The 27,245-nt window shown below is 34.6% G+C and overlaps 1 protein-coding gene across 7 annotated transcripts in view; it reads right to left on the reverse strand.

Moving 5' to 3' along the window:
• The window catches only part of GULP1 (GULP PTB domain containing engulfment adaptor 1), a 219,195-nt gene that overhangs the window by 60,652 nt on the left and 131,298 nt on the right, over positions 1–27,245 (reverse strand). For all 7 annotated transcript variants that reach the window (XM_045830886.1, XM_045830867.1, XM_045830895.1 and 4 more), the window contains exon 4: positions 25,444–25,505. In XM_045830886.1, the coding sequence (XP_045686842.1) occupies positions 25,444–25,505 (62 nt within the window). The remainder of the gene's footprint in view (positions 1–25,443; positions 25,506–27,245) is intronic.

Consider the following 27,245-nt stretch of genomic DNA (forward strand, 5'->3'; position numbering starts at 1 on the left):
CACAGGGCTTAAATTCTGGCTCTGCCACTTTTTAAGTCTTTGTATAAAACCTCTGAACAGCAACCTCCTTCTTGTATAAAATGTAGATAAATATCTCTATACTTGTAAGTGGGTTCTGAGCAAAAGTTGCATGGGTAAAGTGCATGACACATAGTAGGCAGTCACTAAATACTTGCTTCCCTTAAAAAAATGTTCCTAAATGATGCGCTGGTATTGATTATTTGTCACTAGATCCTAGAGTAATGATGGGAAAACAGGGTTTGTGACATTATTTTCAACAAGCATCAGGTTTTTTCCTTCCTCTTATTTTATAGATTTTACATAATTCTATTAATAGGGTTAACTAATTCTGCCAGGAAGCTGGTGATTCTGGTTAATTAAGTGACAGATGGGGAAATACAGAAGCATCGACCATGCAGGAATGGCAGGATCCTGGTAATTTCCTACAGTGGAGTAGGGGAAGGAGTGAGTCATTATGTTCCTATGTAATCAGTCGAGTCCATCTAGAGTAAGGATTCTGCCTTGCAATCAGATGCTGATGTGAGCATATAAGCTGTTTTATCTCATTAACTAATAGCCTAATTCTCTGAATATATATATGTACTTCTAACCTCATTTTAATAATTTCACTTATTTTTTAAAGTCCATGTTTTTTTATTTTAAAAAACAACTATATTTATGTTTTTCAATACTTGAAGACAATTATCACTAATTAGCACCACTTTGTCTCCAGTGTAATGCTTAATTGGTTTGTTTAAACCCTAGTATATGCTGATTTTATTTGATTTTCCTTGACCTTTAAAAAACCAACCTTTGCATATTCCTGGGCAGCACTGGAGAGTATTTTTCAGTTGCCCTTTGAAAGTTTTAATCCTGGTATTAACGTAGACTTTTATGTTTTTATTGGACTATCTCTAAAAATTTAATAGCCTGATTAGTGATGATAATTCCAAATCATATAAAAACTCCCTTTACATACACAGGATTATATCACAGTATATTGGTTTTCTGAAAAAAAAAAAAAAAAAAAACACCAAAAAACTATATACATTTTTATTGCTCATAATATGTTTGGTTAATACATCAAATATTTAACTTGTTATTGTCACACAGCAGAACTGGCATTTGAGAGAAAGCTTTACCCTATACATTCATCATTATAAGTATGACTAAAGTTTAAAGTAAGCTACTTATTTTTAACCCATTTTTTAAAAGATTTTGTTTATTTATTTTTAGAGAGAAGGGAAGGGAAGGAGAAAGAGAGGGAGAGAAACATCAATGTGTGGTTGCCTCTGGAGTGCCCCCTACTGGGGACCTGGCCCACAACCCAGGCATGTGCCCTGACGGGGAATTGAACCAGTGACCCTTTGGTTAGCAGGCCAGCACCCAATCCACTAAGCCAACCAGCTTTAACCCACTTTTAGTGTAAGCATTTTGTGATATTCCAGTTCAATTCCATGTCTCTCAGACTTAAGAGCAAATACATATGCTCACTCAATCCTGAGATTAATTTATTTTCATTTAAAAGTGATAAATGCCATTAAAATGCACAAATAAATGAAGTATGGGCAACCAAATGATAGCTTTAGAATCATGAGACTTATCTGTCTCTCATGTCAGGGCTAATCTAGTATAAATTTCAAAATTATAGCACATCTATAGAAATTATGGATCCTGCTATACATAAGAATTAGGAAACAAATGACTGTCTTTGCTCTAAAAATATATATTTTGTTATTGAATATCCAAGTTGAAACATCTGTACAAAACCCAGGGAGCCTCACTCTATAAAGCCCTGATACGCACCATAATGAAATTTTACCAGAGACTCTGAGAGTTATTGCCATTTTAACATGATTAATTCTTTATCTGAAAGTCAGATCACATTTCGTACAGCTTGGAGAAGGGCCTTTTCTCAGTCCATGATGACATCTCATTGGAACTGGAGGGGCCTCCATTTCTAGAGCCCCATCTGTCACACTATGCCTATGGAAGTCCTGCCAGCAGCCTGCAGGAAGGAATGCAAAGTGGGTGGGTGGCAGGGAGAATGTCAGGAGAAGGGCAACTTTCTTTTCATCTCTCAACAGACTTGTTAGCCTCTGCACAGAGCATAGTTTTGATTTCCTGCTATAAAAACACATTCAAGGAGAAAGAAAAAGCTCAGGTTGTGGTTGCATCTTTTCCGCATGGACTGAATTTTCAGTGTGCTATTAGGATAGCAACTCAGCATATACATGATGTATAAAACACAAATCCTCATGTAAACACTGAAGACAAGGGGCTTTATTTTTGTCAATTCTTATTGTCCTCAAAGACTGGCTGTTTACTGAATGATGAGGTCCAACTTATTCTGCATAGTCTTATAGTACTTAAGGAAAATCTAGAAACTCATAGAAATTACTTTTTTTTAAATTAGCTCTGCTGTTACTAATTTGTTTTGGTCTATTACTTTATATCCCAAATCTGTTACTCTTTATGAAAAGTCGTGGTGATACTTCTATATAGTCATTGTAAGGATTACTTAAGTTAATACGACAATACAGTTTAGCACCATGCTTGTAATTTAATGAATTTGTATTGAATATATTTGTCTCACTTAATCGAATAGGATAACCAGAACTATTTTATAATAAAAGCTAAAAAGTCTCCTTAAAATTACATTGCTTCATACTATACATGATCCAAGTATATTATAGATTAACAACTATAATCAACTCACTTCTGGCTTTTATCTACTATGAAATTATATAAATGCAAGTGAAAAAGAAAGGATGTTTGTCATGCTAATTACCCCAATGGTTTTAATGTCTTATTATAGCTCCAGGAATTTAATAAGTGAAAATATGAAATTAAAAAGAACTATGAAATGCATATGTATATTAGCAAACATACACATTTATTAGTCAAAATAATAAAGTAAAAAATTTGATAAGTTACAAGAATTCTATCTGCTATTAAATTAAATGGTGTAAGTGTACCACGTAGGTGTGGGGTGATGTCATTAATGAGGTCATGCAGTTGGTCACCATATGGTACAAAAGAAGTTATTCCGAGGTAATCAGGAAGCACACTGGTTCAGTGACTATACATTGGTTCAAGTCTGAAACTATAGGGGCCAAAGTATTTAACCTATCAATTATGACATTGTGTATACTGATAATTCCACCAGTATCCTAGAACAGCACCTCAGCTCTCAATGGGTAAATCAATTATAGACCATATCCAAAGATTTAGAGTGATATGTCTATTTGCTTGAAAATGTTTATTGATAGAGATGTCACTATCTCATAAAAGCATCTGCTCATATAATGACTATTCTGTGTATTATTATACCTTCCTAGTATGCAATTATTTAGGGGAAGATGATAATAAAGCAGGAACTAAAATATTGAAGGAGGGAAGGAGTGATGTGAGGATTGTAAATGACCTCAATTAAGAGACGAAGAGTGGCAAAGTTCGATAACATGAGACACAAAGCAAAGGGATTTTAGAGAGAAAGGACAGTGAATTCATCTGCCAGGCCAGATGTACTGGGAAGAGTTGTGTGGAGGAAACACTCACCATTTGTGCAAAGTGTTCAAGGTTGGAAAAGGCAACAGGAGATTTAGTGTCCTCAGAAGAGAGCTGGGGGGTGGTTTGCAGCAAGAAGAAGCAAGGTTCAGAGGAGAGGTGGAGGACAATGGAGAACCTGCTGATGCACTCGTCACTATCTTGAGTTCCCAGGGACCCAGGCATAGATCCTTTTTCAAAATAACCCCATTTTTTTTTCATTTGACTGATTAAAAAACATATTCCACTGTGTCCCCAAATATATTTAAAGTGGCTATAAAGAGTTATAAAACAGGGGTGTATCATAAACTAAGCTACAAGTTCTTTAGCAGCAGCATAAAAATATAATCAGTTAACCATATGATTCACTGTTGACAAGGTAAATTTTTTAAAGAATGTTTCATATATATGATGGAACTTAGATATGCAATAGGATTAATATATTTCACTGGCAAAAGTGTTTGACAGTTCATAAAATTTGAAATAGCCCCCTAGATATGTTTTCTTTTAGAATAACTATGAATAACAGTTTCACAGTTATTATTAACTTTATTTCGACCCATCATCTTCTGCTATTTTCAAGTACTTTGGAGAAATAGCTATCACTTTCCATCAAAATGGGATAAAACATCAACTACTTTTGCCTTTACATTCTATCCCACATAGTTGCCTGCCTAAATAATACCTTTTTTTATAATTGTTAGATTTAAATTAAATCTCAGTTAAATTAAATGTACTAAATCAAGGTGGTAATTATTAGGAGAAAAATGTGTTTTAGGTAAGTTATAATAAACATTTTTAAAAGACACATCAAGGCCTTATTTTGTTAAGTGTATGATAACATAAAATTAAATCTGGAGAGTTAGGATACACATGAGTATAAATTTCTGAGAATTAATTTAAATGTACTTTGTCTTATACAGTATCATCAAAATAAACATGATGCTAGGATTCACATTACTAATTTAAGGACTTGTAAAGCATTAGCTGGGTCACTGTGCTCTCGGTCATTTGTAGAAAGGATTTAATGAGCAGCATCATATGCAAAGTCCACAGCAGCTGCATTCGTGTCTAGTCATGCTCACAAGAAAAGGAGACTTTCCAGGAAGAGTCCATTAGAGCAGCCTTTAAAAAAGCCTGTAAAAGTTATGCTCTGCTGGCATTTTGGAATACTCAGAGGTTAAATGAGATTCTTGCAGATGGCTAGAAAACATAGAGAAAGGGGCAATTTCTAATACATTTTAGCCTTCTTTTATGTACCACGTAGTGTAGAAACTTTTTAAATATAATTCTTCATTTAAGGGTCATGGAAATATCAGGAAGTCTTCCATTAATGTTTAGATTGAAGGCAGACAACTTTCACCTTAAGTAAAATAATTAATATCCATTTCTACATAAATTAAAATTACAGACATTACCTTACAGACATAATGAATTTGCTCTAGCATATCCTTACAGCACTAACAACAAACATGCTATAATATCTTTATTAAAGCTGAATTTAGGTTCAAGATTGCTTTCTGATAAATTAGCAAATAAGCGTTCCAAAATGTAGAGATAATCTTGCACTAAACATTGCCTTGCCAGCAACGGTATAATCACAGCAAATTAAATGCCTAATGGAGCACCTCCTGCTCTGGCCATCCGATGCAGCTCTCTCGCCTCTCTCTCCCTCTTCTCCCTGGAACTGGCCCAGTGTAAAGCCACCCATTGCACTCTAGTGGTGTTCTCTACTCAAAGCCTTCCCACACCTGCTTCTTACCCTGCCAAGGCTTTCCTGAGCATTCGAATTCTAATAAAGTATAAGTTAGGCTGTCTATGAAATCAAAACAAATGAGTAAAAAGTATACTTTCTGAATAAAATGAAATTTATAAGTTGGGGAATAGAGTTAGTAAATATGGCTCTGGAAAACCTGGTGCACAAAAGGCAGGGACGTGACCAGTGTTGAAGGCTGGGAACGGCAGCCTGGGAGAGGACAGGACAGCCTAAAGGCAGATATGTTCCAGAAGGCAGTGACAATAGGACATCTGTTCTTTTCTATTCTGGCAATTTCTCAGGAATAAATTGCTAGAAACTACTCATCAGAAGAAGTTTTTCAAGTGGTGAGATGTTGGGTCGCCCTTTTTCTAATAGAACAGAAAGATCTTCAACAGGAGACATTGTTTACTTATATATAAAAACAAAGGGCCTAATGTTCAAACACCTAGTGACATGTTTTAGTGATCAGAAGCTCATGCTTTAAAACAATGGTGTCTGAACTGTGCTGATTATTAACTGTGTAACAATGGGCAGGTTATCTAATTTTCTAAACCTTAATTTCCTTATTTGTAAAATGGGGATTATAAGAGTTGCCAAAGTAGGTAAGTATATATAGAGTTGTCATAACTACATTACCTGCTGCATTGGGTTGACGTAAGGATGAAGAGAGAATACGTGCCTGACAAGTTATAGGCAGTCAAGAAATCTAGTAAGGTTATTATTCCTGCTAACATATGAACTGATCAATCAGCAAATACCAGTGACCAGTCACTAACCTTTACTCAATTCGATCGAAAGTAGTAGGTTATACATCCAAAATTACTCTATCCAGCAAAGCTATCATTTAGAATGGGAGGCCAGATGAAGTGCTTCCCAGATAAGGTCAAGTTAAAGGAGTTCATCATCACCAAGCCCTTATTATATGAAGTGTTCAAGGGACTTATCTAAGAAAAAGAAGATGATCAAAAGTATGAACAATAAAATGACAAAAAAACTCACAATAAATATCAGTAACTGAACCTGAAAAACAAAAACAAAAATGAACTAAGCAAACAGAACAGGAACAGAATCACAGAAATGGAGATAACACAGAAGGTTATCAGCAGGGAGCAGGCAGTGGAGAATGGGGGAAAAGGTGCAGGGAATAAGAAGGAGAAATGGTAGGTACAAACTAGACAGGGGGAGGTTAAGAATAGTATGGGAAATGGAGAAGCCAAAGAACTGATACGTATGACCCATGGACATGAACGAAGGTGGGGGAATGATGGTGGGAGGGGGGGTTCAGGGTGGAGAGGCATAAAGGGGAGAAAAAAATGGGACAACTATAATAGCATAATCAATAAAATATATTTTTAAAAAGAAAGTAGTAGGTTAAAGATGTGAATTCAGAAAAAGAAAATTTGGGAAAGACAAGGGTTGCTACTGAGAGAGTATGGAAGAGAAAATGGAGGAAGAGAGGAAATTACTAAAACAAAGGACTGTATCAAATTGACCCCATCAAGTCTTGCTAATAGGAGATGAACATTCACAAAATATTGATGGTGATAAGTCTGCACTTTGTAAACACATCCAAGAATACCTTATGAGAATACTTCCATTGCACTAAAAAGTTGCTCCTTATTTTAGCATAGTCCATTTTATTATAATCTTTGTACCCAAAAGATTTATTTATCAGGTATCTCCACTAGAATGAATCATTCAGACCATGCAATTTTCTTTTCCTTTCCCTCCTAAATCCTCACATTTGGATGATTTCAATGCTTATTAACACTGCTGCCAGGTGGTATGCAAGAGAAGATAGAATTGAGACAAAAGCTACTTGATTTTGCTGCCTATTATTAGTTTCCTATAAAGAGAGGTAGGGAGCCAGGTAGACACTATTGATTAAAATAGACTTTATTTGTGACTTCCATTTGTTTTGCTACTTGTATCCTCCAAAACAAAGAAAGTACCCTCATCTTTCCCAGAGCTTCTCAAATACAGTGCAGTCAAAATGTAGGTTTCTAGGCTCACTCTAGCCCTACTAAATCAGAATCAGTGGACAGGAAACCTGCACTTCTAACAAGCATACTGGTTTAAGAAACACTAATCTATTTTAAAGGACTCTAAGTAACATTAATTCTACATATTCAGTGGTAACATTTCTTTGTGCCACAATGCTTTGGCACCACCTCTTAATCTGGTCAGGAATATACAAACCCTACTTACTAGAATGTCTATTTATAGTAGGATGGTGCAGTGAGGGAGTGTACAGGGGTTTTTTTTGTTTTGTTTTGTTTTGTTTTGTTTTTTTCAAAAAAAGAATGGGGCCACAGCATTCCCATAGAATAAGAACCCGCCACTCTCAAAAGCAGCTTTGTCTTTTTTATATCCTTCAATAAGGAAGGTGACTTTAATGTAAAATTCAAAAAAGTTGCATAAGATAATAAAAAGTTCATTAAATGATAATAAAAATAGCACCTTTATCTGTTAAAAATAAGTAAGAGTAGTTAGAAATTTATGTACCTCTACTCTCCCATTTCTGAAACTAGAAAAGTCAGCTTGATGAAGAAAAGTATTATATTTCAAATAGGTCAGTATCTAAAAGAACATTATGCGCACGGAAGACCAGGGTTCACTTTTTATGTGACCTTGACAAGTAACTTAAGGACCCCAAAGTTGTTGTAAAACATGACACTATCAGTTCTAACTATTTCAGTGGAATGTAAAAACATAAACAAATGTAAGGCAAGAGACATGGCCGTTTCCCAGAGAGGCCACTACATTAAATGACATGAAATTTCGTACTTCACAGGAAATGGCTTTGTGATGTTTGTGATTACTTTTTAGACATTTTATCATGAGGCAGGATGAGGTACATATGCAGGATAATACTGATGATCCTTGATATCTAGTACTTGAAAAGAACTTACTGGCTCATCGCTCAGAAAAAAAAAATTGAGTTGTGTGGGGTTTTTTTTCAGGTTTTAGGAAATTGTTTATTGGAAAGATGTTAGCCCTGGCTGGCATAGCTCAGTGGATTGAGCGCGGGCTGCAAATCAGGCATCGCAGGTTCGATTCCCGGTTAGGGCACATGCTTAGGTTGCAGGCCTCTGCCCCCAGCAACCACACATTGATGTTTCTCTCTCTCTCTTTCTCCCTCCCTTCCCTCTCTAAAAATAAATAAATAAAATCTTTAAAAAAAAGAAAGATGTTATGTCAACATAAACATAGCCCAATTTAAAAGTTGGTGTGTGTGTATTTATATACATGTATATGTATATATATATATACATTTATACATATGTGTATATAACACATGAATGCATTATGTATGTGCATACACCGACATGACTTTAACTTTGATGAATTGTTATTTAAGAAGTCAATTAAAATCTTTGGATAAAAGAGAATATGGAACAGTAAAAAGGAAATGTCTGGTTGGACTCCAAACGGTGGAAAGGGGCAGAGTGAAACACTCAAGTCAAATTCCTTCTTCACAGAAAGTCAGCTTTCACCTGGCTTTCTGCACGTTAACTGAGAAACATTCTTTCCTTTCATGGTGTTTAAACCTGAAAATAGCAGCTTGTTCTAACATAAGTTCACAGCATGGACAGATTTTAAAACTTTTGTTTGTTTGTTTTCTACTTATAACAAGTTTCTGACAAATTATTAGAGCTCTTAAAGTGCAAGACGACATTAGTCCTTTAGTTGTTTAGTGTTTACTGATAGTCACAATATACTATGTTTATATTCTGGGCTTTTAATTTCTTAGCTACCTCCAAACTAGATGTTCCAAAGAACATCAAATTTCATGCCTAGAACCAAGAGATGAAGCTGAGGAGTTAAGACCTTTCAGAAAATAATATCTTTAATTTTAAAAAGATAGGTTTGTACTTCTTAGCCTAAGGTCTGCTGGGCTGTTCTTGGGGTAGTGGGGGTTAAATAACTGAGATGGCAGAGATAGTAATAGCATAGCATGAGTAACAGTCACAAGATGTATAACCTCCACTCCTGCATATCAAGATAACCTAGAAGCATGCATTGTGAAGATGGTTTTAGCCCACAAAGTGAGGGACCAACTGAAACTGAGGGTCTAAGAGTAGAGGTGTCAAACTCATTTTCACCGGGGGCCACATCCGCCTCTTGGTTGCCTTCAAAGGGCGGAATGTAATTTTAGGATTGTATAAATGTAACTACTCCTTAACTACGGGCAAGGAGCTCAGCACTGCTGCCAGGTAGAAACAAGGTGCCAGGCCAGATAAAACAAGGTGGAGGGCCGGATTCGGCCTGCGGGCCTTGTGTTTGCCACCAGCTGTCTAGGGGTAATATGATTTTGATTTAATATATAGCCTCAGCACTCTATTCAGTTTCCTCACAACCTGTCCTGTAAGCCTTAGCTCTTCCCCTTGCTAGTCATGAACTCCCCTGAGGCAGCCAGAAACAATGGTCATGACCTGACTAAGGGTCACAGGTATGGGTTTCTCTAAGCTAAAAATAATGTCATGGCCTAAGTTGTGTTTTGGCTCCTGAGCGATAAAGGGAACTACCCCTGGTCCTGTCACCTAGAAACCAGACTGAGGGGCTGTGGTGCTGACCTCACAACCTGAAATTATGTTTTTTGCCCTTACCTCACTTGACCAATCAGCAAGACCCACCATCCTAAACCCCTTACTCGTAATGACTTGTGATTTTGTTCTATAAAACCCCTTGTCTGTTAACCATGGAGGAGTTCAGGCTTTTGAGCATTAGCTTCCTATTCTCCTGGGTGGCCCATTCGTAATAAAATGGATAATCTTCCTCTACTGCAATTCTTGGTGTTTAGTGTTTAGCTCTACTAGCACCAGGTAAATGAAATCTTTCCATTGTTTCGTAACATAGATAATTCTGACCTCATCATCCCCAATCTTAAGTTCAACTCTATCACTACACTCCTGTCATCTGGGAATGTAATTGAAGGATTACCTTCATAATTCTCTACTTTACCTACATAAACACTTTACACATGCAGTGTTCCAGGATGCCATTCAGACGTTGTACACCTTGTTCCCTACTTTACCTACATAAATACTTTACCTACTTTACCTACTGTACCTACATAATTCTCTACTTTACCTACATAAATACTTTACACATGCAGTGTTCCAGGATGTCATTCAGACGTCATACATCCTGTTCCCTCTGACTGAAATGACCATCTCACCTCAATCACTAAGTTCATTTCTAGTGGTTCTTGATCTCCACTAGAAAATTCTTCTTCACCCTTCACATGGATGCTCCTCAGTATAACTCAAGGTACCACAGTGTGTAAGATAATGAGCCAGCTACATGCTCATCTCTGGGAGATGTAGAAGTCTCATACTAATCCTCGACCAAGACAAGAACAAGGTCTTCTGAACTCAAAATTCCTTCCAGGTATGTTGGTCTTTCATAATGTGATGAGTCTTGGGTGACTAACCAAGGACCCTAGAGAGGGTCCTATGCATGGGAGCTTCTCAGGCTTCTGATACTGTTGCATGAATTGTTTCTCTTGCTGTAACATTCCATTGTCTTCACTAAAGCCATACATGAGTAAGAACACACATGTTTGTCCTTCCAATTATTCAACCTTGTGTAAACCTTGGAGATGTCCTCTTCCATGCCGAGACTGTAGGGCAGGCATGTTAGCCTGGCACCTACTACATGCTAAAAAAGAATAGGCTGAATCAGTCCATAACAACTATAAAGTACACTGTAAAGTAAACATTAATGTATTTTGTTTATCAGCTATTCTGGAATTACAAACTTGTCTCTTGAAAGCAGGTTAAAGTGTTGTTACTATATGACTTAAAATCAAACTCACTATAAATATAATTATACACATCATCACACTATGAAATGATTCATGATGAAGCTGACAACAAAATCATTTAAATCTGTAATAATCCATTAACCAATATTTTTTTACTACAAAGATTTCTATTTTATATTGGTGGTCATTAAAAGAGCCCTGCATTCAGTCAATTAATGTTGCTATTTGGATCATTTACTATAAAGTCCTGTGTTTGCAATCGATACGATTTTTACTACACTGAAAAATATAAAGGACATTCCTTATGAAATTTGTAAATAAATGGTAAAAAAGTAATACTTATTCATTAATTCATTAGAAAAGTCCATGCTAAAGTTGTGAAAATAACATTGATTAATTGCTCATAGCTCTGTGTTCTATTTCACATCTCGGCTATAAATTTTTTCTCTGTCTTACTTACTTTCCATTAAGGACAATTCATTGATTATACTACTTGATTTACTGCTTTCACTGGCTATTGCCATGGTCACACACAAACATAAAAAAATCATCTGTAGAAATCTACCTTTGTTTTTTAAATTACTTAGCTGCTGTTGTTTCCTCACTCTTTGTACATAACATTTACAAAAATTAAAGATACTGGCATATTCTCCTGGCAAAGCTTAAATTCAGTCCTACTCATTTTACCTCAGCAATTCCTGTAGGATATTATTTAGTCTGAATATTTGCAAACGTGAACAGCTTCTCTGTTTGTAAGACTTGCTTTGCTTTCATTCAATAATCTTAACAAATGTTGGTGCGAGCAAGCCTGGAGCAATACCATTTTAATGAGCAATAGAAGCAGACATGTAACCAAATAAGTGGTGTAGTAATCCTCAGAAATAAATGCAAAACCAGACAGAGCTGGAGATCTAACTTTAATTATTTAGGATTATACCTGGGCATCAACCACAGATCAAGCCTCTTCATTGTTTGCTTGACGCCTAGGGTACCATTTCTTATCTGAACCTACAGACAGAGAAACTGGGGTGGGGTGATTCATGCTTCTCTGGCTCTAAATTTCATGGGAAGTGATTAACCATTGTTGTTAAGGGCCTATCACCCTTCACCATTCCTGAGTAATTCCATCACAGATCTCATCCACCTAAGAGGTAGGGCAGGGAAAGACGGAGATTATGCAAGTCTATTCAACTTCTTTCTAGTTCATAACACTGAACCTTGTAATAGTCATGTTATTCAAATATGCAAGGAATCGAGAACTAATCTCCTAATGAATGCACTGTATTCTAAAAACTCCAATCTGGAAAATTGGTTATGTGAAATTATGGAAGCTTTTTCCATAGTAAAAGTGTTATAAAAAATCTTTGTTAAAGCGAAGTATATTTGAAAGACAAATAAGGAAAACTAATATCTAGTGAGCACCAATCATGTGCCAGGCACTCTATAGATGTTATCTTGTTTAATTGTCATGAAAGTAGTATAAACAATGTATTTGCATTTTACAGATGAGAAAATGGAATTAAATACCAGCCTTGCCATATGAAGTTGTAGAGCCCTGAACTCTCTACTCTAAGACTCCAAGGTCCTTGCTCTTTTGATTATAGCACACAGCCTTCCCAGACCCAAAACTAGGAGTTCTGCTGTACTAGTAGCAGAATAACCCTTAATCACTTACATATTTCTGTGAATAAGAGAGTTTGTTATGTTTTGAAAAACAGAGGTCTCATTTCCTAACTTCTCCACGAGGGAGGAGCCTTCACAATAGAGCTAAGGGCTTTGTTTACCAGTTTCAAGGTATTAGAGATGCTTGCTGAGACTTGAGTTAGACCCATAAGTTTTGTTATCAAAAGTTAATGATAAGGAATAAAGTCTCCGGTATTCATTCAGAAAAACTAAGGACACTTTCTGGGGAGAAACAGAGATGGATTCAGATATTTTCTCAATGGGGAGAACAAGGGAAGACTTGCAACCAGGACTAACTCTGAGGGAAGAAAACATCTAAGATCATAGGCAGATATCCTCAAATGTGAAATACCACACAAAATTGGGAAGCAACTGAGACTTTAACAAAAAATTCTTAAAGAGAAAAACCAAAAGCAAATAAAGATCTCAAGAATAGAGAAGAAACAGTAAATGGAGTAATGGAGATCTGAATCTATTTCAATATGTCATTACAATAAAATTACTATTACAGTTTCAGAACAAAATGTAAATGTTGCAAATCCTGGCAAGCAGAATGGAAATAAGCAACAAAAACTGGGGAGTAGAGCATGCTAGAGGGAGGAACTGTAAGTAGGCTAGACACCTCAGCACTCATACACACGCACTGTCTAAACCTGTAACAGTACTGTTAAGAACATAAGGATGCCAAACACTTAAAGTAATTAAGTGTTTGTTAAGTGTTTGTTACAGTACAATGTCTTCTTAAATCCCCGAGCAATCTTTTAAGAACTAATATCCCTTTTGGCAAAGACACACATATCTGAAATGTAGTAACTCCTTTATTTACTTGATTTCCTTTTTTCTGTTAAATTCATGTAAACTTCAATATTTTTAATTATAAAATAATAGTATGAATGTTATAAGGTTGATTCTTATAAAGTTAGTGTTTCCTAACTATCCATTCATCCCTGGTCTCACTGTAACTATTTACAATTTAATGTTTTTTGACGTTAATGATTTTGCTGTTTGTTGCAGGATACTAATAGTCCCAGTCTCACTAGGCAGGTGTGAAGATGAACTGAGATGATAGATGCAAAATGCTTAAAAATTATTGGTATGGAGTTGTTTATATAACGTCGAATGTTACTTTTTAATCTATATATTTATTCTTGCATTTGTATTTTTTCAAAGAGAGACACTTGGGCCACTGTTAATCAAAAATTAATACTGGGTTATTTCTGCCTGGTAGGATTTTAAGCAATGTGTTGATTTCTAGACTTCGATGTTTTTCCGTAGGTCTTAAATTTTAATAATTAGCATATATTATGTTTAGGAAGTAATGGTTATTATTTTTAGAAAATGATACAGTAAAGACCTAATAATGTAAACAATTGCTTCTTCGATGCTCTATCCTATGTTCTGTATCCTTTGAGACACATCTTTTCTCAGACTGTGGTTGCACAAATTACATGAAATCTTCAGTGCCCCAGTGGCTTTTATTTTTACTCCTTTGCTGTTACAGCAGAGGAGGAAGGTACTCTAACACCATCTGATATAAAGACTGACACTGGGTTCTACTTTTAATTTTCTGAACATGATTTTTAAAGGTTTAGAAAAAGGAACTGCTTAATTCCAGGAGGAAGAAAAGGAGATGATGATAAACAGTTTCTTGGAAACTGAAGAAATAGGCACACAACAGGAGACTATTCCTAAACATAAAACTATGCATAACTGCTCTAGAGATGATGTTAACTCACAGTTCATAACATTAGAAGACAGACATGAATTGAGTTTCATTTGAAATTTATGTATTTATGTACACATTTCGTAAGAGATGAAAGATTACTTCCTCCAATGTCTCCTAAAACGTAACACAGTGAACTGGGATCTTGCTTTGTTTGTCTTCAGCAGAGATTCTGTCTCTGAAGTGAGCTGGCTACTTCTTATCTCACAGCACCAGAATCCAGTGACAAAGAGAAAACTCGGGAGGCAACTTTCTTTTACCTAATAACATCTTTCCTAATTAATATTTGAAATGCAACTTTTTACCCATTCATAGTGCTGATTAGATGTTTAAATAATTTGCAAAACGCTGGTGTTTCCTGCAATGTTTTACCTCCTGTAACAATCCCTTCTTTTTCATTCCCATTTCTCATTTTTTTCTGGGTCTTTTGTTTAAAAAATGCTCACTTCTTTCTAATTTTCTTATATTTAGCATATGCTTATTTTAGGTAATAAAAAATCACTAATGAAATGCTCTTGACTAAAACATTATTTTTTATCCCTTTCAAAAATGTTTTTCCTTCAAACTACAATATTCCTTACATGTCTTTTTTGTTCAATCCCTAAATTTCATATTCCAGTCTTCAGAATGCTGCTGTCTGACTCCTTTGAGACCAAATCAGACTTCCTTTTTCAGAAACATTCTTTGGCTATGAACAAGCTTTCTTGTTATTGCACAGAATGCCAAACATATCATGAAGAAATATGAAATAAATGATAAATGTACCCAACATTAAAAAAATCCCCATTTATAACTAAGATGCTGTCAAGTTGCAAAAGCATTTACAGACATAGATAACACTGAAGTATTTTTACCCAAAGAGTATATTAATAGAAATATCATTAAGCAAAACGGAATAAGGGAAGTGAAATATTTCACAAAAGCACAGACTCAGTGGCCTCTCTGTCAGGCAAGCAAATATACAGGCTTTATTTAGTCTGCCTAGCTCACATCCTTGCCAAACTCTTGGCTGGTTTTAAATGATGTCTAACAAATAAATTTTCAGGCAGGGCTCCATAAATGAACCAATTTCACATGTACCATATACAAAGGGCAGAAGTGAATAAATATCCTATTTTGTCTTTGAGCTCATTCATCTGCTGGCTAAGTTTCTCTCCTTAAGCTTGGTTATAGTGTATTATAATATCAAGAAAAACAGGCGTTGAATAGAAGACTTGATTTCTATATCCAACTTTGCTATTTTTCTGTGTAAGCTTGAGTAAATCACTTAACCTCTCTCAGCCATAATTTACCTTTCAAGAAAATGATAGACTTTTAATAAATGATTCTTAAAATGCTTTGAACATACAAAGTCTTCGAATCTGTAACACATACAGCCTTTTAAAATTAAATCTGTATTTTACTTTTTTTCCATTACCACTTAGTCCCCTTATATCCCTCTCCCCCCAGCAGTCCCCACACTGTTGTCCATCTTCTTGTAAGGAAAAAAAATACCATAAAGAATAATTAATACAGAATTTTAAGTTTTTATTCAGTAATGCTCAACAGGCAAATTATACTTTTTCAGAGCATTCTCATGTGTAGACTAATAGTTTGCAATGACGGTGACCTCCAAAATTATGTTTAAAAACTATTTAAGCCACCTGGGAAAACTTAAGGGAAAACCTTAACTAGACAGTCCTTTATGATAAGCATATGTTTTTGAGAAATTAAATTGGTGTTAAAAGTTCATCCCAAGAGTTTAGCAGTTAGGTAATGTCATGTGTTTATTGTCATTTCTCTTCTCCCATTTATATTTTAAAAGTATAATCCAACTACAAAGTCACAATTCTATAAATTTCCAGTTATTACTCTGTTCTTATTTGTTTCCACACTGTTTAGCACAAAAATGCTTATAGCTTCCCATCCCCAAAAAAGGTAATGGGAAAATAACATTTTATAGCTTTAATTCCTTTTAAATATGAGTCAGCACTGCTTTGGAACATAAGAGGACAGTTTCTAATGGTTATAGATGCATAATTATTGTCAGTATATATGATAGCATGTATCATTTGCAATCAGAGGAAATGACAGTTAAAGTTCAATGTGTATGCTCATTCTTTAGTTTTAAAATGTTGGTAATGGATATAAGTTGTACACATTAACATTAAATACCAGTTCTAAAATCCAGGAAAACTTTTTTTAAAGGTTCTATATAAAATTAATTTTTGAAGTGGTTCATATGCATTGAGATTAAAATTTTCATTCAAAAAATTAATTGATTTTAGAGAAAGGAAAAAACAGAAAGAGAGACATTGATTTATTATTCCACTTACTGATGCATTTATTGGTTGATTATTGTATGTGCCCTGATCTGGGATTGAATCCATAACCTTGGTGTATTGGGACAATGCTCTAAACAACTGAGCTACCTGATTAGGGCTGAACATCTCATTTTTAAACAAATGAAATGAACTATATGGAATGCAGTTGAACTCTTCATGTTTTTTACATTTCCCCTGATATCTACAACCAGCAAAACGTAAATGCTTATGTTTGCTGCTATTACAAAGCTGCCGTGAAGAATCTTTGGAATTTGGAATTCTAAACTATTTTGGATGTTTTAGCAATGCATCTCATCTCACTGTCACAGGGATGTATGCTTTCTCAACTTTTAATGATTCCATAGGGTTCATTCAATATAAATGTTTTCTTTGCTGATTTCCTTTTTTGACATGGTTGTAGATTATTTAATTGTAAGATCCTAATTTTCTTCTATTAATTTATAAACTAATATTAACATTTCATTGAAGGGCAATTTATCATATATTCACCAAAAATAATTGAGAAGCATTAGCAAAATGACTTATTTATAATAAAACTTTTCTTTACCATGACTCATTAGGCCACATAATGTAACTTGCTCTCTTCATTAACTTCTTACTTGTAAAACTTTTAACAATTTTTAAAAGTTTGCATTGATTTCCATGTATTTCTGTATTTGACTTTAAGACCAAGGCAATCTGTATATTAATATCTTACTCCATAATGCAATTGTTGAAAACAGAAAAGCATGATTGCAGCAATATTTTTTCCTTAACCCTCAAAGCCTTTTCTTGTCTATAAACCTACAAGGTCAGCAGTATTGAGTCTGCTGCCATGCTTGAAGGAAAAGTCATTCCTTCCCCATTGAGACGCTCAGGTTGGCCACAGCAAGTACCTTGGCTGATCTCACTGTCTCTGACGCAAACAGGAAAGATATAATACCTGACATGTAGTGTAAGAAGTTCATTCTCTGTTTTCCAGATAATAGTCCAAAGGCCTATATTATTCTCAAGATACAATAATAACTAGTGCAACTACAATGTAGACAGAAACTTTCTATAATAAATATATCAATTATAATAAGCTTTTGATACACAAGATACTGATCTAAGGCTGTTTTTTATTTTGAAAATGAGGTCTGTTCACAGGGTATCCAACCATATATGAAAAATAGGGACATTTATTAAAGAAGATGTAAGATACAAGAAACAATGTACATAGGATAATGATACCTCAGTCCCCTTCAAAGCTGGCTCCTTGAGACCTCACACAGTTCTCCCAGTTGCCATCAGTTGCCATCATATTTTGCACAATCTCATCCATGGTCTGAAATCCTTTCCCTTTCAAAGGTGATTTTAGTTTTGGGAAAAGCCAGAAGTCTCAGAGCACCAAATCTGGGCTATAGTGGGGCTGAGTCAGCTGGGTGATTTGATGTTTTGCCAAAAAACTCTGCATTAGATGTGATGCATGAATGGGAATGGTGTCGTGATGAAGCTGCCAATCACCAGTTGCCCATAGCTGTGGCCTTCTAAGTCAGCTGAATGGTTTCCATGGAGGAATGCTCAAGCTTCATGCAAAATTTGATGCAGATTCATTGCTCTACTCATTCAGTCATTTTGAATGTGATGGGCACACAGTACACATGCTCACTCAACAGCATCTACTGCCCCCCTTGACTAGTACAGTGAAGTCATCATTGTTTATACATGTACATTGCAGTCTACTCTCCTTGGCTGTCAGGTTACATTGAAGTTGCACAACCTTTCTTGTAATATTAACAATGGCTGGGCCTTTTCTGGACAGACTTTCTTATATTAACTCATTTAAACCTCTTAACAGCTTAGTGAGGTAAGTACAATTATTAGTCTCACTTTACAAATGAGAAAACTCAGAAGAGTTACATAATTCAAATATTAGTTGGGGAGCTGAAATTTGAACTTAAATAGATTGATGAGAAGTGTCTGCTCTGATCCTGTAATAGGATACAGCAACTTCATGGCTATAAAATTCTGATAACATCAATGGAGTTGTTGGGGTAGACCACTGGTTTTTTGGGGGTGCATCTGAGTATACCACACATCCGGGTTCTGATTTCCCTATATCAATGACTTCTAACCAAGTTTTGCTATAAGTTTCAAACATCAGTGACTAAGATGTGTGTTTCAACTCCTACAGATTAGAATATTCGAGTTCTAACCACTTACTGTCAGATCTGAGATTGCATCTTTTTTGTTCTTGTTCTTTTCTGTTTTTCTTTTTTTTTTTTAGGCCAAATAAGAGCTTATAAACTGAAACTGTGAGGGAAGATTAGGTTGCGAAGGTTGTGCAAGCCTGGCTAGAAACCCCACAACTCACTGAGTCGGGAAGTTCCTGCGGGCCACAGCTCTGTCTGCCTTCTCTCTTATCACACACACACAGCTGCAAACTATGTATGTTTCACATATGCAACTCTGATATCTCTAGAAATAACCAAAATACAATGTAATTTTTCTTTTTAAACCTCATTTTGATATTCATATTTTATTTTGTTAGTTATCATCTCTACTTTTTTTTTTTTTTACCAAAATTCTTCGTTTTATGTGTCTGTTCTCTGTCCCCAGAGAAGTTGTGAGTTTAGGGTCAAGACCCATGTTCCTGTTTATTTTGGATTCACTTACTTTTAGGACTTGGAACACGGTTAGCAGCTAATCCAGGAATGTTGATTCTCTTTATTGCTGCATGGTGCAAAGTAATGTAATAACCTCTTTAGAATTTCGTTCTTATATATTTTAACAAAGCTGAATGTTTCATCAAAAATAAATACATCAGCCTTTTTGTGGATAATTACACATTTTAGAATAAAACATTTAATAAATGAGTGCTTTTTATGAGGGATTTGTCACAATTCTCCATGTAGAGAATGGCTATCTCACACCAAAAAAAATAATAAATTCACTAAAAAAAAATGTTTTCAGCATTTTGCCTTTATAAAGAAGACATTCAGCAGTTTCATCACAAATTGGAAAAAATGGAAAAATACTACAGTCTTCGGTAAATGCAGTCAAAAGGTATTTTAAAATTTCTGCTTTCATGTTCTAATTATAGCAGTGATGGAAAGCTAACACAAGATCTGTCTAACCCACCCAGATGCCCGCTACGTTTCCCCAAATCCTACTCCAGCTCAAGCCACCATCACACTCTCTTTGCCTGGACTCCTGTGCCAACCTCTTGATGTGGACCACCTTTGCCTCCTTACAGCTAATTACTATTAAAAACTGTCTCAGATTTCATGACTCTTTCTCTCAACTCTCTAAATAGAGGGCTTCTCAAATTTTCACTGGCCCACAAGGCCCTACAATCACAACAAGACAACCTTCACTCCACCTGCTCTACTGCACATGTGCCTGTCAGGTATTTACTACAACTTCCCTGCATTTCAGCCACCTGACCCCTGAATAGTCCTGTCCTGGGTGAGGATGGTCCCACCTTGCCCATGCTAGTCAATGCTCTTCCATGTCTGGAAGGTATACTCTTCTCCCATGCAGTCACATGCCTCACTCCCTCTCTTCCTTCAGGCCTCCGCCCTAAGAGATCGTCCCTGACCACTTTAGGTAACATAGCATCCTTTTTCCCTCTTCTCCCGATCCTCAACATCCTGCCTTATTCTTCTCCAAGCAACTGTTATAGCCTGGAACACTTTATTAAAGAATAAAATATTGTTTATACTATGTGACATACACCTATATATACACATACACTAATATACTATATAATATATTTATTATTTATTTTCTTATTGGTGTCTCTCAAAAAAGCATTATGACTTTGTAATTATATGTAAGTCTTAGGAGAGCAGGATTTTATCTATTTGGTTTACTAATCAGTTCCTATTGTCTAGATCAGGACCTGGCATATAGTAGGAGTTTGATTCAAATGAGTAAGTCCATGTATGAATGAATGAGTGCACAAACCTATATTTTACACTTTACTATATTTCCGCATTACTCTTACCATGTTTACATGTGTACTTCAGAAATCATTTTAAGATGTTATATTCAATGAAGACATGTAGATAAACTTACATGTGAATCATCCTTTGTATTAAAATTTTTAATTGCTCTTTTAAGCAGTCCCTCCCCCTTATTATTTTGTGATTTAAATTAGTTAAATCTGATGAAGTCTTTGGTGCTATTTAAAGACAGATTACTGTTTGAAGGCCGTGGCTTTCTAACCCCTATGATTATGAGTCACAATTTCATGTAACAAATTGATTTTACCATATGCACTCTGAAAATTTCTTTTCTCTTTCTCTTCTGTTTTATTCATCTTTAAATGCCTTCTATGACCTGCTGCACTGATTTCATAACCAATTTTTTTTCATGGAGTATAACTGTTTGAAAAACATAACTACAGAGTACACAGAATAATATGCAGAATTCCCAATGCATTAGTATTAATGCTGTTACTGCTCATTAAAAAAATCTTGAAAACTAATGAACCCTACTTAGACTAAAACCTTGAAACTAGGTGTTATTTTATATCCACATATGACCTGAAATAAGTATACTATGAATATTAAATGTGAATTTTTGAAATAGAATGTTCTATAAAGTGAAAGTGTGGAACTAAAGATAATGGTTTGTTTTTGTTTTGTTTTTTTTTCAAAAACTAAGGGAATTATAACATTAAGCAGAAAACTATTACTTTAAAAATGAAAACTTCTAAAATAAATATTAATATATATTTATTTAGGTAGAATTACATTTTTAAGTAGCTCTGTTAAATTTATCAGATTAATTTTTAACCAGTAGATGCCAAAAGTGAGTGTAGTGGTGGGAATCTTTTAATGTCATGATTTATTCTCCGTTTTAGCCAGGATGAAAATAGAAATTTTTCTTTTTCCCTACATATAACTTATTCTTTTCATTGCACCAATTCTTCATCTTAAATATTTAACACATGTTTATTTTCCACTGCATGCTTATCTACTATCCTATAGAAACTTATGACCACACACTTGGACCATTAAAGTATATTAAGTCCTCACTTACCATCGATGGGTTCGGCAACTTTAAATAAAACAATATATAACATAACTGATTTTACCACAGGCTGATTAATAAGGAGTTATGTTCCTACAGCTTCTTATCAATGTTGCAATGAAACAACATTGAACGAAACACCATTATTGCAGGACCTGCTATAACTTCCTAAGAAGTTCAATGTCATCCTACCTTTCTTGATCCAAATCAACTTTCAGATTACTACAGATTTATTTTCCTAAACTCCTATTTGATTAGTTCACTGATCAAAATGCTTTTCCTGCCATTCAAAGCCTTTCCAATTTCTTTTATTTTTAGCCTTGTCTGGCATGAGTATTTGTGATGGTGATTGTCAACTTGGCCAGGTTACCCTATCTAGTTATTTAGTCAAATACTAATCTAAGTGTTGTTATGGGGTTGTTTTGTAGGTATTATTCACAGCTATAATCAGTTCACTTTATATAAAAAAGATGATGTTGAATAACCTGGGTGGGCTTGATACAATCAATATAAAGGCCTAATGAACAGACAGAAGACAGAACTGCTGAAGAAGAAATTCTACCCGTGGTCAGTTTGTGCCCAATAGTATCCAACCTGCCTTTCCTGATGACCTGCCATATAGATCTCAGACTTGCCAGGACAGCCCCTCAAAACTGCATAACCCACTCCTTAAAATAAATGTGTGGGTGTTTGTTCACCCTACTAGCTTTGTTTCTCAGATGGAATTTTAACTGACAAAGCACTTTGCATTATCATTAGTCCTTTACGGTCCAACCAACTCGAGTTGTATTCAGTCTGTGCCTTAGACCGCACTGACTCTGTGCTGCTCCTCCTCAGGATGTCTCTCAGCTTGAAACGGTCACTTCACCCTGGTTTTGACCCTGCTTCACCCCCACTTTCATAACTCAGAGATCCCATTCTCTGAATCTCTATAGCCTTCTGTTAAGTGCCATTTGAATGGCACAGAACATGATCTCCTTTTTATAGTATTTATTTTTTTTGTATGATACTATCCTGTGATAATAAGATCCATTGAAATACAAGCCTGAAGTGTCACTAACATTCATGAAGTTTCAGCAATTGCACCTTATATGTAACAGTTATTTAATGAATGAGTGAATGATCAAATGGTATTATATATATAAAAGGAAGCAAAGCTTTAAACTCAGATAAACTTCAGTTTTTAAATCGGAGTCTGTCTTATTAGCTTTGTGACAGTGGGCCCATTACTTAATCTTTTAGCCTTGGTTTTCTCTTATATAAAATGTGAAGTTTTCTCCTAAGCAAAGATTAATAATCTCCACAGAGTCATGGCAAATATTAAGTGAGATTGTGTAAAAACAAACCATCATAGTGCCTGGCATATATCGAGGATAAATGAAATGTAACAATTCTGTTAATTACCTTGAAAAGAGTTTTATGCATTCATTCATTAAGTATATATATACTGGCCTTGCCTGGTGTAGCTCAGTGGACTGGGTGTCATCCCACAAGGTGAAGGGTCAATGGTTCAATTTCTGGTTATGGCACATGCCTGGGGTGCAGGCCAGGTTTCTCTCCCTCTATTTCTCCCTCCCTTCCCCTCTCTCTGAAAATAAATAAATCATTTAAATACATATATACTGTGAGCACCTACTATGAGACAGGAACTTTGGCAAGTCCTGTGAAAAATAAAAAGATAAATTAATAATTTCTAATGTTTTTTGAGCAACTATTTTATTAAAGACATTCTTCTAATACTTATCTAACACCTTTATGTCTACAGTCTGTATTTTTTCTGTTGTGCTAAGGTACTTCCCATGGATATGGATTTGGTTGTCAAGTGGCATGTGTTCTAATAAGAGAAATGGAAAATTTTCAAAAAATAACTGCTAAATGATCAATTTAAAAAGTGCCACAAAGGAGGAAATTCAGAAAAAGAAAAAAGCTCTTCGTATAGTTGTAACACTACTTGGTATACATCACATACATTATCAATCAAGAGGCCACACTGGAGTGGACAAAACCAACCTGCCCTTCCATGCTTCACCGAGCCAGCCTGGGAAGGAGCATCCGTGCCCTCTGCAGTGTGGGATGACTTATGGTTGTTATGCGCCTGTGAATTAGCACAGGCAGCTTTTTCACATAGACAAGCAGATCTCCATTGTCACATTAACCCACAGAGTTAAGGTTCAAGGTCATTCTAATTAGAATCTTTCAATCCCATATAAACCATTTTTTTCAAAATAAGACATTTTGGTCATATACAAAAATAAATAACCTGTGGTAGCTTCCTTTGAAGAACAGAATTCTACTACAATTGTTATAAAAAAAGAGCATATACTTTAAAATGATAGTGGTTTTTGAGATTTTTTTCTATTTAGTTTTCATATAGTTTCTCAATCGCTAATAAAGAATACCTGTGGAAAAGATGGATAACGCTAAAATTTTTCTCAGTAACTAAACTTTACATATTACATCATGGCAATTAAATTGTCATGCTAACTTTACAGAGAAACTCACAAGTATTGTAGTGACGTGAAATATATTTAGTTTTACAGAGAAAGTATTTTAAAGCACTTTTATTTTTGCTGCAAAGTCAGCAAAAAAAAACCCATATAATTGCTTCACTCTACAAATTCACTGTTGAGTAGCAGCTCTGGGAGAACTTCTGGATGGCCTGGTAAACGCATCCTCCTGCTGATTCAGACTCACACAGGCACTCCAGAGGCTCCCTATGAAATACCATCGACTTTCTGTTCAATAAATTTTTAAAAATTTTTCCTGAAATAATTTCTCATATCTCATCTCATTATATCCCAGCATATAATGTATTAACCTACAAGCTCTTAACTTCTCTTATAAAAATAATTTTATCATTTTCTGTTACCCCCAACACTATCCAAAGTTCGCTTGCTTAAGTGTGACCAATTCTCTTATTCCCAAACCCAATGCTTTAATTCACTTCTGTCTTTTTCAGATTTAAACTCAGATTTCTCTAAAATCTATTTCAGATTTGGTACTCACTAACTCAAAAATAACATCTCTCTTTAAAGAGTATTTTGTATAGCGCATTCATTCCTCTAGTTCTCCAAGAACAATGAACTGAATCTTTGAGGAGACAGAGTACAGGTTGTTTTTATTTTTAAAAATGCAGCAAACTGAACAAAAACTTCACAAAAAAATACCCCTTTTTCTGCTTTCTTAATAGCTTAAATTTTGTTTGTTCCTTTCTCTTTTTTTGGATGATAACTACATTCATTAAAATTGCAGCTCATTTCTCTCATATCCAGATTAGTTTTTGTATTCATCCCTGTGATGCAACATAAAAATATTTTTAAAGGACACTAATTTGTTGGTTACTTTATTTCCTACAGGCCAAGATACCACAAGTAATTTTTAACAATAACTAAAATCATTTGAAGAAAACACATGCATGCCTTTAACAGGTTATAAAGGACACGTTTTTTATTTTTAAATCACTTATTTAGAGAGAAAAATAACTTCCCATACTATATACTACAAAATTATTTTATCTATACAAACTTTTTCTACACAAAATGCTAGTGCATAAACAAACTTTCTAAGACCAACCATAAATTAATAATATTATAGATATATAATAAATTCAATAATATCATAGAAATTATTTTACCTTTGCATTATAGGGTATGTAATGTTTTGATAAAGCTTCAGGCGTATGCATCCATGTTTTGTCTGCAATAAAGAATACACAGTGTTAAATTACAGGTTTTGAGGGCGTCATATTAATGCATTACATTTCTAAGGAATCAGATATGAATGAGAGCATTTCCAATTCAGAAATTCTTTTGCTAAATTAAGAAAGAGAAACTAGTTAGATATAAGAATAATGTTGCTGGAAGGCGGTTAAAGAATTCTTTCCGCCCTGGCTGGCGTAGCTCAGTGGATTGAGCACGGGCTGCAAACCAAAGCATCGCAAGTTCGATTCCCAGTCAGGGCACATTCCTGGGTTGCAGGTCCCAGCCCCCAGCAACCACATATTGATGTTTCTCTCTCTCTCCCTCCCTCCCTTCCCTCTCTAAAAGTAAATAAATAAAATCTTTAAAAAAAAATCAGTAGTTAAAAAAAAAGAATTCTTTCCTTCACCTAAAAGTCCCTGTTTTTTAAAAAAAAATATTTTGAGATAATGCAAATATTACTGGTTTTTTTAAGAATGTATAAAAAATAACATCAGTGGAACTATGAGTAATTATATCAATTATGTGATTAACTTTGTAATTACTTTTTCTTTTTTATTCTCATAAATTATTTTTCTTGCTTCTCTAATCAATAATCAGTCCTTTTAGTAATCTCTTTACTCATCATTATTATTTTTATCAAAGAATTAACTATTTAGTAAAGGGAAATTTTAATATTATACCATTAACTACATTTATTAAAGTCCAAAATAAGTCAATCTACTAAGTTCATTTAGAAATCAATATGATATTAGGATCATTTTTACTTTAAACTTAGAGAAACATTAGTTGAGGGTCTATTATCAGGAGTTTTGATATAGATAATCTTAATTTGAAATGTTTGGATTAAAGTAATGGAATATTAGAAATAAAAGTAATTAAAAGAATAAAAGATATTGAAACTAATTTCTACTGTATATTATTGATATAATATAAAATACACTTTTCATTCAATTTTGAAACTTTATAAATTTTGTACATCATCCCAAATATTTTGTGAAATGCATAAGAGAAAAAAAGTAAAAAATATTAATGCTTAGTCCAACCAAATTTGATGTTTTTTAACTGCTTTTTTTTGTAGTAAAATTTTATCAATATTCAAATATGTTCTGTCTCTTTAAATGGAGTTTTGTGACTATCAAATTTTTCATGAAAACTTAAAAATGTAGAATCAATATTAAGAACAGAATAACATCAAAGACTTTTACTGTGAAAAATATTACATAAGTGCACACTGTAAGGAAATATTGAAATACTAATGAAGTATTTCAAACATTCAATTCAGAACATTTAAAGATGGTATCAACAGAACCCAGCCTGACAGCATTAACATGTTCCCCTCAAACTGGGGGAATGTGAAGACATAAAAAGAAAATGACACATTTCTGGAGTGTCAATTATTTATACCATTTGAAGGATAATGCAATATATTTATATGAAATATGTTTCTGGAATACAATGCCTTACTCACAACTTTAAGACCAAACATGAGGGATCAATTAAATGCCATATTTAGGGTGCATTTAAGGGCCCTCTCTGACTACTGACAGGTATATAATAGCTGTACTTGGTTCAAACATTTTGAGAAGCAAGACATTCTAAGCTTCAAAAAGCAATGTTGACATATTGGCATTGACATTAATGTGGGAAACTTTTATTTTTTGTTATAGTTTTCTTGTTATGATTGTTACTGGATAGTGACATGATTAATTCAAGGGTAATTTGTACTTAGATTTAG

Source organism: Phyllostomus hastatus, unplaced genomic scaffold (genome assembly GCF_019186645.2).
Source record: "Phyllostomus hastatus isolate PE091 unplaced genomic scaffold, TTU_PhHast_1.1 phas_contig_1, whole genome shotgun sequence".
Classification (NCBI taxonomy): domain Eukaryota; kingdom Metazoa; phylum Chordata; class Mammalia; order Chiroptera; family Phyllostomidae; genus Phyllostomus; species Phyllostomus hastatus.